General features: G+C 36.0%; 1 protein-coding gene across 4 annotated transcripts in view; it reads right to left on the bottom strand.

Moving 5' to 3' along the window:
- Positions 1-12415, bottom strand: part of KIF16B (kinesin family member 16B) — a 135660-nt gene that overhangs the window by 44832 nt on the left and 78413 nt on the right. For all 4 annotated transcript variants that reach the window (XR_013921984.1, XR_013921985.1, XM_080341996.1 and 1 more), the window contains 4 exons: positions 10575-11930; positions 6970-7128; positions 6020-6125; positions 5458-5508 (listed from right to left, as the gene is read on the bottom strand). Coding sequence is in view for 2 of the 4 variants with exons in the window: in XM_080341996.1 (XP_080198122.1) it covers positions 5458-5508; positions 6020-6125; positions 6970-7128; positions 10575-11930 (1672 nt within the window). In the remaining 2 variants the exon portion in view is untranslated. The remainder of the gene's footprint in view (positions 1-5457; positions 5509-6019; positions 6126-6969; positions 7129-10574; positions 11931-12415) is intronic.

Raw genomic sequence — 12415 nt, 5'->3', positions numbered from 1 at the left:
TTCTTCCACTTCTCCCCAGGTTACTGGCTTTTTCAACTAAAACTCATTTCTGGAGTGTAGAAATGTAAGTAATTCTGTCCTTGGGGGAAAGAGGAGTTCATTGCCTTGACAACAATATGATCTGTTTTAAAACAACAATAAAACCATAAAGCCACTCTTAAAGCCACCTCTGTCAAGATGTAATTTATTTGCAGTCATTTCCAGGGAACTATTACAAACAGCTAATAGTCAAAGAGAAAATAATCTCAAACACAAAGTACTGTGAAAAACACACCATGATGTATTAAATATTAAATAATGCTTTGATAGTCATAAACATTGGCCATTATGTTACGTTTCCTTTACAGTAGAATAAAAGAAATTGCTGTGAAGTCATTTGGGTCACAAAAGTGCAGAATATTCATCAACTTAAATTTGAAAAGAAACACAAAAGAGGAAAGCCATGTTCTCTGGAACACAACATGCATAAATATTTAACTTTGAGGTATAATCTGAAAAGGCATTATTTGCAGAAATTGCTGTCATTTAACTGATTAAGACAGTCCTTCCAGACAGAGCCACTCAATGTTCACTTTTGGCAAGGCTCAGAAGAAACGCCAACGTTATTGACTCTTGGGCTGGACTGACACAAGATGAGGGTCCAATTCATAACTACTCTGTCTACCGCATGTTCTGTGTGATATATGTACATACCTTTTTTGTTAAAAAAAACCAACATACTTCAAAATAACGTGACACATTTTCCTCACCTTTGGACTTCCTTAAGGTAGAAAGGTTTGTTATGATTAAAAAAAAACCTTAATTCTCTATCCAAACCAGCATTCATCCTTCCAGACACTACTTACTCATCCAATGCAAGTTATTTCTTTTTAAATCCCACATGAATTACATTACCCTGTCTCAACATATGGTAGGAACAAATGGGAAATGTTCTTATACCAGTAGAGAGACTGAAGTCTAACTCTGTCTAGTAGAAGATTGCACCTCTACTGGCAATATGCTTACAGAATTTAGAATTTTAGATTAGATACCACTGTTTTTTCTGCCAAGGACCATCTTCCTCAAACAAGGCAGATGGCACATCCAAGCAACAGGATTCAAAGGTATTCAGCTCCCTTCACCAGGGAAGAAACAAAAGATGGGAGACAACAGCTTATTTATTATTTCAACATCTGACAGGGGTTAACAGGAAAAAAACAACCTTGTACTAAGCTAAAGTGAAGTCTCAACTAATGGAAATCTTTTATTAATGTTCAATACCTCCATTATTTCTTGGAATGTAATATTAAAGAGACTGTCAGAGACGCAATCTCACAGCATCAAAACCCCTATTAGTAAGCAGGCAGAAGGAGAGGAAAGTCAAGCCAGACACGTTACATGGAGATAACTCTAGATTTAAACTTACTCCATCCTTCAGGCAGTATCCCCAGTCTCTAACTATCTATTTAACAGCATGAGAAACATGTACGGAGATCATACACCTCAAAATGTTTGTCTTACCCTAGGTATAGTAGCACGACCAAAGGTCGAAATGCTATTTAAAGCACAACAAATGTGTACAGCCTTTAAGCAGGTTCATTTTCACGTTACACTTTCCATAAACACTCATATTGAGCGAAGTGAAAGACTTACTCTATTGTGTAGAATACTTCAGTATTTGGAGAAATAAACAGGAATTACTTAAATGACATAGTTTCCCACTCAGAAAAAGAAGAGAGGGGGAAATCTGTCAATGCTGTTCTTCCCAAAAAGTACAAAAGCTATAAACATTCACAGTATTAAGAGTATGCAGTGAATGTACCATAGGAACCTAAACATACCTTACAGTTCAAACAAACAAACAAACAAGCAGATGTTTTGAAATATTGAGATCATAGGCATAAAACAGATGAGAATCATGAAAAACAAAGATATTCAGAAAGATTAAGGAAAAGGCAATAAAGGAGGAATGGAGAAGACATTAGTGAAGGGAGATAGGAGATCGAGGGAGCCAGAAACTACAGCCAAAATGGAAATCAGAAGACACAATTGTAATTTTAGTTTTGATCCAGCTACTACATAAGACAGAAACATTTTATTTCTTCACTTTCCCAATAAAATTTATATACAGCATATCAGAGACTCACAAAAAGTAAGTACTCAAGTAATAACGTTTTTTGCTAATATGTATGTTCATATTGTACAGTATTCCCTTACAGGTTTAAGAGACTCTTTTGCCTATTGATAACATAAAATAAAAAAAATATTAAAAAAAAAATATCAGTATTCATTAACGTATTTGGATTTCAACACCTAGTCAGATGCTTAATTAGCCAAATGGCTTCTTCACTTGAACTGAATGTTAATTTCCAGGTTTCCAAAGGGATATGCAAACTGGTTTGAAGAATTGATGGGATGATTGTCAGTTGAGTATTTATTTCTTTTTCACAGTATTTAGAACAAACAATTCCTGAATCAGATCCAACCTTGCTCCTTCTAGAAAACACAAGCTCAATTTTTGTGAAGTTCTCTTTGTCTGGAAAAACTACACATCGGATATCATTCAAACTGTACAACTGAAGGCTGTCAAATTGGGAACGCTGGCATGAAGCACCCGGAAAGTTAGGTGAAGGATAGAAGACTTTATTTTCCCTTAAGAGACCTATATGAGTAGTTGTAAGAATGAGAGTTCTATACAAAGTCTGCTTAGCAGAGTCTACTTTCACTGAAGAATACAGCAGTACATGAATATCACCTAACGAAGGTTTAATACTTCCCATATTTTCATGGAGGATGTAAACCAGATCAGCTAATTCAGTTCTAAAATTACAGGACAATCGTACTCCATTTGAAAAAATGAAATCATTTACTTCTGCTGTCCAGTCCAGCGAAATTTGCAACAAATCATCTTTCAAGAGCTGGTGATTTAAATAAATAGCATCATCCGTTGTAGAAATCAAAAGGCTTATTATATCATGGCAAATTCTTTGAGTCAAGCGTTTGTTATAGGTAAATATTGTGAGTAAACCATCTTCAGCAGAACACAGAAGACTAATATTCTGTCCGGCAAAGCCAACTTGAATTTCCTTTATCGTGACAATGGGAACCTCATGAAGCATTGCCAAGGAACTCGGGCAGACGTCTTGTTTGACTGGTGAAACAACATAGAGGATGGAGCTGAACAAAAGCAAGCACGCAGGTTGTGGTTCAGGCTTTCTGCAATTGGCAACCACAAGCCAATAGACACCTTTCAACTCCTCCATTCTCATACAAATTTGAGGTAAGGCACAGGTCAAAAATTCCAGGACTTCTTCCAGAGAACAGACCTGAAGCTTCGAAAGGACAGCAGGAAAATGCACAAATTCCTGTCTTAACACAAGACTCTTTTCCAGCTCTTCATTTTCACAACAGCATGCGAATCCTTCGTAGGGCTTTCTTGCACAAGCGCCAGAGATCTCTGTGCTTGCACACACTGTGATAACCTCTTGCCCAGGACATTCAGGCTGAATGACATTTCCAGTATGAACTTTTGCATCATCAGTAGAGTGGGACACGTCTTGATTCGTATCTGACTTGAAGAATATATTTACTTGCAAGTTTCTTATAAATGGCAAATTTTTTATTAATGATACCACTTGTGCACATCTCTCACTTCTGTCACACAAACTTCCCAGCTCCTTAATTTGTTTCGAAACCACTGTACCGTTGAGCAGCTGACTACTAGTATCTTTGTAGAGGCAGGAAAGCTTACTGAAAAGATAACCCAAGCCATAGCTGTGCTCTGGGCTCACATCAAAACGAGAAGCTGTTGACTTGAAAGAAATCAATTCAGAGGTTTCTTGTGTTGGAAGCTGAGGATTACTAGCCTGGTCTTTGATTGTCTGGTGCATCGTCTTAAATGGGCTGTTTTCTTTATAAGTTATTATTTCAGAATGCACATTAGACTGAGAAAAGCGAAGGCACAATACACTGTTAAAGCCATCCTGCTCATTAGCACCCATTAAGGATCCTACAGGAGACAGCTGTTTCAAGTGGGAACAATCAGATTCAGTTCTTGAGCTGTCAAAATCCTGAGAAATTGTTATTTTGTTGTCAAAATGACTGAAATTTTCAACCTTGCAGAGCGAATAAGCCACGTTATTTAAGTCATGACTTCGTAAAGAAGTAGATAAAACATTCTGATAAGGAACATTCTTATTCTTTAAAGTATTAATATTTTTAGAGTGAATTAAACTACTTTCAACGTCACAATGACAAGCAAAGTTCTCTTGTTCCAAATTATTCCCTTCATTCTCAAATGCGTTCTCTGATGTAAAAGAGGAGGAGATTCTTCCAGAACTGGTAAATAAATCCCACATCTCTGTATATTCCATCTGTCTTTTATGGCCTCTTACTCCTGCGTTGCCTCCACACAACTCAGAAACACAACTGCCATCTTTAGGCATAAATGGAAAGCCACAATGTGGCTGCCACTCTTGACTTTTCTGTTTAAAAATTTCAAAAGAAGAAAACAGAAATGTCTCTTAAAAAAAAAATCTTCTGATTTGAACATTTCTTAAATTGATGACTAATTTTGATTAGGTTTGGATAATCATTCAAAACTGGTACAATCATTGTACAATCTCTCAAAATTTGAGTGAGAGAATCCAAGAGAAGCGATTGAGATCTGATTCAGGAATGGTTGATCCGCCCGGCCCACGATTGCTTTTCCTTTGTACAGTATCCATTTCACTTTGATGATATTCGCTTTACTTGAAAATGATAGGAAACTCAAGGGGTGATGCAGAAATTTTAAGCCCTTTATTATTTTTCCACACATGCACACACACAAAAAATTCCTATACTATCACAGATACTGTTCAAAGTCCAACACAGTTTAAAAATAAATGTAAAAGCAAAAACACAGTCCAAATTAGAATTGTTGCAGCTCTCCTACTACTAAGGTTTAAAACTGTGAAGGTATTTGTGATTTACTCACCAAGACGAGTAAAAAACCATGTTTCAAGCAATAGTTAGGCAACCAAACACTGTGGGAGAGGTCTGAGCCTCAGCTTAAAAATACAGGTATGAACCCTTCATGACAAATTTGTCTGATGCTGCTATAGACACACTTACAGCAGTCAATTCCTTGTGAGTCAAAAATGCCAAGTATTCTGAATTCAGACAATCTCTCCTCATTATAACCTTTTATCCTTCAAAAAATCAGGAAAAGGATACTGTTCCAAATTAAGAATCATGACAAAACAAGGAAGAAACATCCACAATAACACCACAGCTTTCAGATAGAGAAAAAGCTATGTCAAATCTGAAAAAAAAATCACTTTCATTCCAGTTGGCAAAACACATTTCTGTTTCTACTAGCCATTAATCTTGCTGTGAATTCAACATTCTAATTATGCAGCTAAACATTAAGAAATTTAATTATAGGACATGCCATAATTTAAGACAACCATTTCATTCTGACAAATTATGACTTACCTCATACTTCAGCTTGCGTTTAACAGTGCCATTATTAAGCCTCTCATTATCCTAACAATAAAAAAGGTACATGTGATTATTAAAAAGAGTGCCTTCCTTGTACAAGTTCACTTAAAACTATTTAGAGGAAGAGATACTCTTTTTAGTAGCCAAAAATAACTATTTCCTTATTGATATTAGACCATTGGCTTAGAAGTCAATCAGCGCAGTCTTGAGATGAATTAGATGATTAGTATTTAAATGAGAATTTGTTTGCAAGTATAAACAATTACCATTCTTCTGGATAGAATTTTATCACTGTATTTTACGGAAATAAAATCAAGATTTTTATTTCATCTGTAAGCTTCCTATTGCCAAAAAAAAAAATGGAACACAACATAAAACAGCCACTGGGAAAAAAATATGAGCCAAATCTAAAACTGATATCTCTGATTTACTGTTTACTTTTTTGAAAATCAGAATTAAGTACACATAGGAAAACATGAAAATTATTGAACAAAACTAAATCAGTTGTTACACATGGTATAGTGAAGGTCAGAATTTCCTACCCATCTCTGCTCACCTTTCCACTTTCTGCAGACCAGGATAGGCTAACGTCATTATCCTCAGCTTTATGATGAATATTCTGGAGCCTTCTCTGTACTTCTTGTTCAATAAAGGCATTTATCCTTCAAGATATAGACAATTTTTTTAAAAAGTAGCTTAGATAAAAATCAAGACAGGCTAAAGGGCTCTTTGAAATGCTTACGAAGCCCCAGTACTGCACAACTGCTAATTGGCAGGCTTAATGTTAAACCAGGTTTTATCGCTCCTTAAGGAACATGGACTTTTAAGCAAGTGTTCATTTAACAGGCAAAGGTTAACAATTTGTTTTCACAATTAGACAATTTAATGGAGCACAGGTTAAGCCACTGCTATGCATACAGCTCTGCCTACAAGTGGCACTGAGTGTACGAGAGATGAAGAAGAAATAGGAGGCTGGGGTTGCATCTTTAGTTATTCAATGGTTTGCTTTTATCACTTGTGCAATATCGGCAACTTGGGCTAACAAAGCTTTGGTCTTCAAACAGAAGGAATGTTCCAAGAGTTGATACTAACAACTGTGTGTGTAAGTGTAAACAGAACAGAGAGGAAATAGATTTTAAGTGATATCAGAGAGCTACCATATTAAACAAGGCTTAAGACAATTTCATTTACTTTGTTGCTTTAAGTGGATTTAAAGCAATTCCATATAGACAAGTAACGGTAAACACAAAAACAATTTAAATACATTTAAGCCTACAGTTTCACAAACCTCTACTCTAAACCAAACTGCACAGGAGCAATAGATCAATCTTTTGGTTATTTAAAGTAAAATACAGCTAATGAATTTTCTTTGCAGATTAGCCTTTAAGTACTACTACAGTATTTAATTAAAAAACAACCCTGGAGGAATGACAATTTAATATATTTGTTTTCTAAAGCTGTTGTTTGCATTCCTAACAAAATCTTGCAGAAATGCAGGTTACCTACCTATCGTCAACTAGTGGAGCAGCAGGCAGCTGTGGCTTTGTCGGGCTGGTAGGGAAAGCGGGGTGGGACAGTCTCTCTTCTAACGTTCCATGATTTCCTTTCTGACAACCATCGCCCTCGTAGATTTTTTGCTTCAGTTGCTGAATTTCCTGGTCCAGCCTATGAAGAGATCTTAAAATGTAATTCACTTTGTCTGGTTTAGAGCTGATTTCCATAGCTCTTGTGGGAAGTGCTGTAATTTCACTGGGACTCATGTATGTACGACTGTAAGTATTAATAATTTGAAGATATAAAAATAGTAATTGCTCTTTAGGCACAGATCAGAAAATAGAGACTGATCAAAACCACATTACAACAGCAGTTTTAAGTTGAATAAAACAACTTCAGTAACATCCAATGCTAAAGGTATCTAACTCGGAACATTAAATATTAATAAGATTTAAGCCATTATTAGCATAATTCAAATAAACTTTCCTCATTACAGAACTCTATCAATGACATAATTTATTAGCTTCCAGTGTGAAGTAAATTAATAAGTAGGGAGGGGGAAAGAAAAAACTCAAAATACAGCACTAATAATAAAAATACTAATTAAAAAAAAAAGGACAGACAACCTGAAACAATGATGTGGCAAAAGATAGCTGAAGGAAAATCTTTAGGTTCTGTACTATACAAAGTAATCTTGTTTTCCAGTTATTCCTTCTGTCTGTATATGTATTTTTGAAAATGTACTTAGAAAATTAAAAGTTAGTATTTATTTTATGAATACCTAACAAATCATCTTTTGAAATGGAAACCTCCTTGATTTAACAAATACATTTCATAACAGCCAGATTCATGCACAGAATAGAATGTGTAAAATCGGATACTGTATTTTTGACAGAAAATGCCTAAGGCACCTATTATAAAAGAGGAAGCACTTCTTGCACTATTTATCACCTAGTCAAATTAAATTATATTATAACAAAGTAACCTCCAGAACACACTTTTCACTTGCAATGTAGCTGAGATGAGATTAGTAACACAGTAATAATCTTCCCCCTTTCCACAATGACTTTTGTCTCTAAAGGCAATTGGTTTTTCTAGGGGTTACTTGAAAATTAAAGACTAAAAGAAAACAAGTTCCTGTACAAGAAGGGGAAACAATGCAAAGCTGTGATTCTACCACTTACCCAACAACTGCATATATCTAAATGTAAATACAATGCTACAACTACTTTATGCCATCCTGGAGGTTAAACCAGAAAATTAGAGATGATGAATGCTGAGGCTGAGGTAAAGCGGGTTGAATTGTTACTTCATTTTTAGAGTACTTTCTGCAGCACTGCCAGGAGCCATCTGCTCCTTTTGATTAGCAGCAAAACAATCTCGCATCCTGAGGGAAAGTGGATGGGAGGTGGCTGATGGATACAGCAGAGTGTTTGCATCTATAGAAAATCAATTTAACCACAAAAATCAGAATGACATTAAAGGAACAAAGCTTACCTCTTGATCTGTAAACATTCTACTACCAAAAGATATTGCTTTTTACAGCTATAAGCTTATGCGTCTGTGTGATGCAACTACCAGTAAGTTCACTAAACTGCGCTTTGGGAACAATACATCTCATTGTCTCAAAGGTGACTCTAAAGATACTTCATGCTCATCCTATTGCCACAAACCTCTGCCAGCAAAGACAAAATGTGTATGCATTATTCCAGTATAAATTAACTTCAAATTATAATTCTGGGGGGTCATCCTGTAGGTGAAAGAATTCGCACTAACATATTATTCAAACTGGGGAAAAGACAAAACAAAACCAAAACAGTTATGATGGACTTATGCTCATAGAGCATTTCAAATAAATACTGCATTTAAACATTTTCAGAGAGTTAACACTGATCTGAACCAGAGCACATCATCACATAATGGTACCTAGCTAAACAATAAGAAACATATACAACTCATATGCTTAACATAGCGCCTGAGGCATTCTGTACTGTGAAGTGTAAACTCAAACACAATAACACCACGTAGCCCGAAACATTTAACATACCATCATGTACCTTAATATTTTCTTCAGCCTCACAAAAAATTTCATAAAAATATTCTGAATTGAACTATTCAGGCCCCTGGGAAAGCCACGGAAAGCCTTCAAAGTTTTATTTAGTTTGTGCAAGAGGACTTTAAAGTAAACAAGAAAGGAAAAAGAAATAGAAAAAAGAGGAAAGATCTTTTCACTTCCTTGGTACCTTTTCCAAACCTTAGTCTTCTAGCTGACAATGTATTTTTTCACTTATCACACAATCCAGCAATCTCTTGAGGGCTAACTAAGCAGCCTATTTTTGTGGAATGTCCAGCTGTTTATAGCTGACTTTAGTCAAGCGAGATGCTTAGTGTAGAAAACAGGATTTTATGTTGAAGGCAATTATGAAAAATAATGGCAATATCCACAACAAAATGGTAAGGAAAACGCTTAATTGAAATCCACACAATGTGGCTCTAAACGTTGAAAAAGTGACCTTTCACAGCATATAGAAAGGAACTATTCTCTTCTGATAACGGTTTAAAAGGAAAAGGATACAGAAGAGCTCTTCATCTTGGCTATAGGAAAGTTTCTAATCAAGCATCTGTTTGAAGAGCTTATGAAAGAAGAGCACATAATTACTAAATACTAAAAGCCAAATGGCAAATGCTACCTCAAGAAAAAAGATATCACTGTTTCACCAATAATCACCAGTTTTAAAGATCTACTGTTAGCAAAACAGATGACACATTTTTCCATACTGCATGGATTAAATGCATTAATCCCAGAGGATTTTTTGATCAAGCCAAAAATAAAACATAATATTTCTTCTTCTTCCACATAGGAAGATCCTCCCTTACCTGAATCACTTTTCTCTGACTCTCCCATACTTGGGCTGAATGTACAGATATCATGCATATAACTACAGATATGTGTATAATTGACGAAATGGCTACCACCACTGCTTCTATTTGTCATCACATAGGGCCCTATGAAATCCTTTGTATACTTTCCAACAAGTTTTAAAACCACCATCAAATTTTACATTGATATATGGCTACTCTATTTTATTTAGCCCTGAAACCTACAGCAAAAATTAATCATTATACCTGTTCACTTTGAATACCAGAAGTGTTCACTACATCACCACTTGAGACACATGGTTTGCAATCTACTATCACTAGCCGTCTCCAAATCTTGAACAAACATCTAGTTTGTTACACAAAAAGAAACAGAATGTTACATGTTAATGTTTTAAGAGAAAAAAGTTGTTAGATGGTCCATGTTTTTGTAAGGGTAGATCATAAGGTTGGCTGAGCTTTGTAAGTAGGTAAAAAGATTTATTTAAGTGTTTTGATGGCTAATGCAAATACTATATTGCTGAGGATGGGATAAGTTTCTAAACAAAACCAAAATCCATGAGTAACCAAGAATTCTTTAAAGATCAATACAGAGTCTCATTTCTAGTTCAACTACTTGAAACTCATCAAGAAACTCAAACACTGGGACATGGAGCAAGTTGCTCTCTCAACATGCAAGGTATAAAATGATTCACTTTTTGTGGACAGGTTTAATAAATGGAAGCTCCCACAACACTTACCTTTCTCGGTCTTGTTCACGGGCTTTTTGCTCAGCTTCCAGACTGGCCTGCAGCCCGGCCTGGTCGCCGCAGGTGTTGTTCAAGGTGGCAAGCTTCTGCTTCTGCTCCTCGATTTCAAAGTTTATCGTCGAACGACGCTGCAAAGCAGAGTGTCTTCTTTCTAACTTCGCGACAGCCAGCTCCAGCGCCTCCCTCTGCTGCTTTTCCCTTGACTCAAGGATTTCTTTTTCCTTTTTCCGAACCTTTTCTTCCTGACGAGCTACATTGGCTGTGAATTCAAATGTTTCCTGAAGCTGCTGCAGCTGATTTGTGCTGGCTCTATACTGGGCAAGCTGCTCTTCTTTTTCCTCTATTTCTTTCTCTATTTGATAGAGAGTGTTATCTAACCCTAACAAGCCCCTATCAAGGACTTCAGAAGCCCTTCGTTTTTCTTCCAGCAGAGCTGGCAAATGATTACTTTTCAGGTACTCAAGCTGGCGTACTTTAGATTGGAGCCTGTACTCTGCTGGCTTTATCTTCTCAACTTCTTCAGCCTTGAACGCAGCATCCACAAAGTCTTCATCATCTCTCTTGAGATTTAAATGTTCCTCATGTGCAAATATTAAGTGTTCCAGAGCTCCTTTGCGATCTGCTATTTCCTTTTCTAGGTGATCCATTTGCTGAATTAAATCTTTTTCCAAAATAGTCAATTGTTCCAGTTGTTTCCTTTTAAACTCCACAAAATCATGCTGTGCTTTTTCTAACTCTTGACAGTTTTCATCACCTTCAGATCGGGCTTCCTTGACTTTCAAAAGAGACTCCTTAATATCTTCAAGATCTCTTTTCTCTTCTTCAACTCTTTGTACATCCCCTCTCTTCAGGAGCTCTATCATTACTTGTTTTTCTCTAAGTTGCTCTTCTAGATGAGTCACCAGCATCACCTGCTCCCTTTCCTGTTCTTCAAGTCTCTTTTTTTCTGATTCCAGCTTAATATACTGTTCATCTTTTTCCTTTTTAAGTTTTTCTAGTTCACGGAAAATCTGCATTTTCTCTGATTTCTCATCATGATTAAGTTCTTGTAGTCGCTGCAACTCCTCTTTGACCCGGGCAAAAATTTCTTCCTGCTGCTTTGTCTTTTGAAGCTCTATCTCCTGTTGTTCCCGTAATCTCTCTTCTTCGAATTTTTCCTTTTCAGCCAGCAAATCCTTTAACCTGCTCTCAATGTGAACACTTCTCCGTTTCAGACTCTCTTCTTGTTTTCGAATTTCCAGCTGTACTATTTCTGTCTCTTTGCGCTGCGACTCTACTTCTTGCTGCATTCTTACAAGTTCGGCTTTGTCAGATCTTTGTTTTTCTTCCATCTCTTCTATTTGTTTCCTACAGTAAAACATTTAAATGCAACGTTTCAAACTTTTCTTTTTTTTCCAAAAGACAACATATCCCTTAGAAGTTAAAATGGTTTGGACAAGGATTTTGCCGTATATATAGCAGTTTTTAATAGTTTTGTTTTGCCACAGATTAAGACCTTACATTGCATGGAAGTGACTCAATGCATGAGACAAACGGTAAAGAGATTCAGATAGTCTATACAGATAGACCATATCACTGCACACAGTGAAGAGTAAATACATATATTTTTATGTATACATTCATTCTTATATACACAAACTTGTATAAAAGGAGCTGATTAGAAATTTGCCTCACTAAATTTAGAGCCAATAGATTAATTGAAACAATGTCTTCCCTTTAGATGAACCCAACTGAATTATTGATAAACAGGATTATAAGATTAGGTACAGATGTATTTGAGAGAGAAATTACTTTAAGACAAATTATTTTGTCCTGTGTAACATCTCGTTAAA

The sequence above is a fragment of the Nesoenas mayeri genome, assembly GCF_963082525.1.
Source record: "Nesoenas mayeri genome assembly, chromosome: 3".
Lineage (NCBI taxonomy): Eukaryota > Metazoa > Chordata > Aves > Columbiformes > Columbidae > Nesoenas > Nesoenas mayeri.
This window is presented reverse-complemented; position numbering and strand designations above follow the sequence as displayed.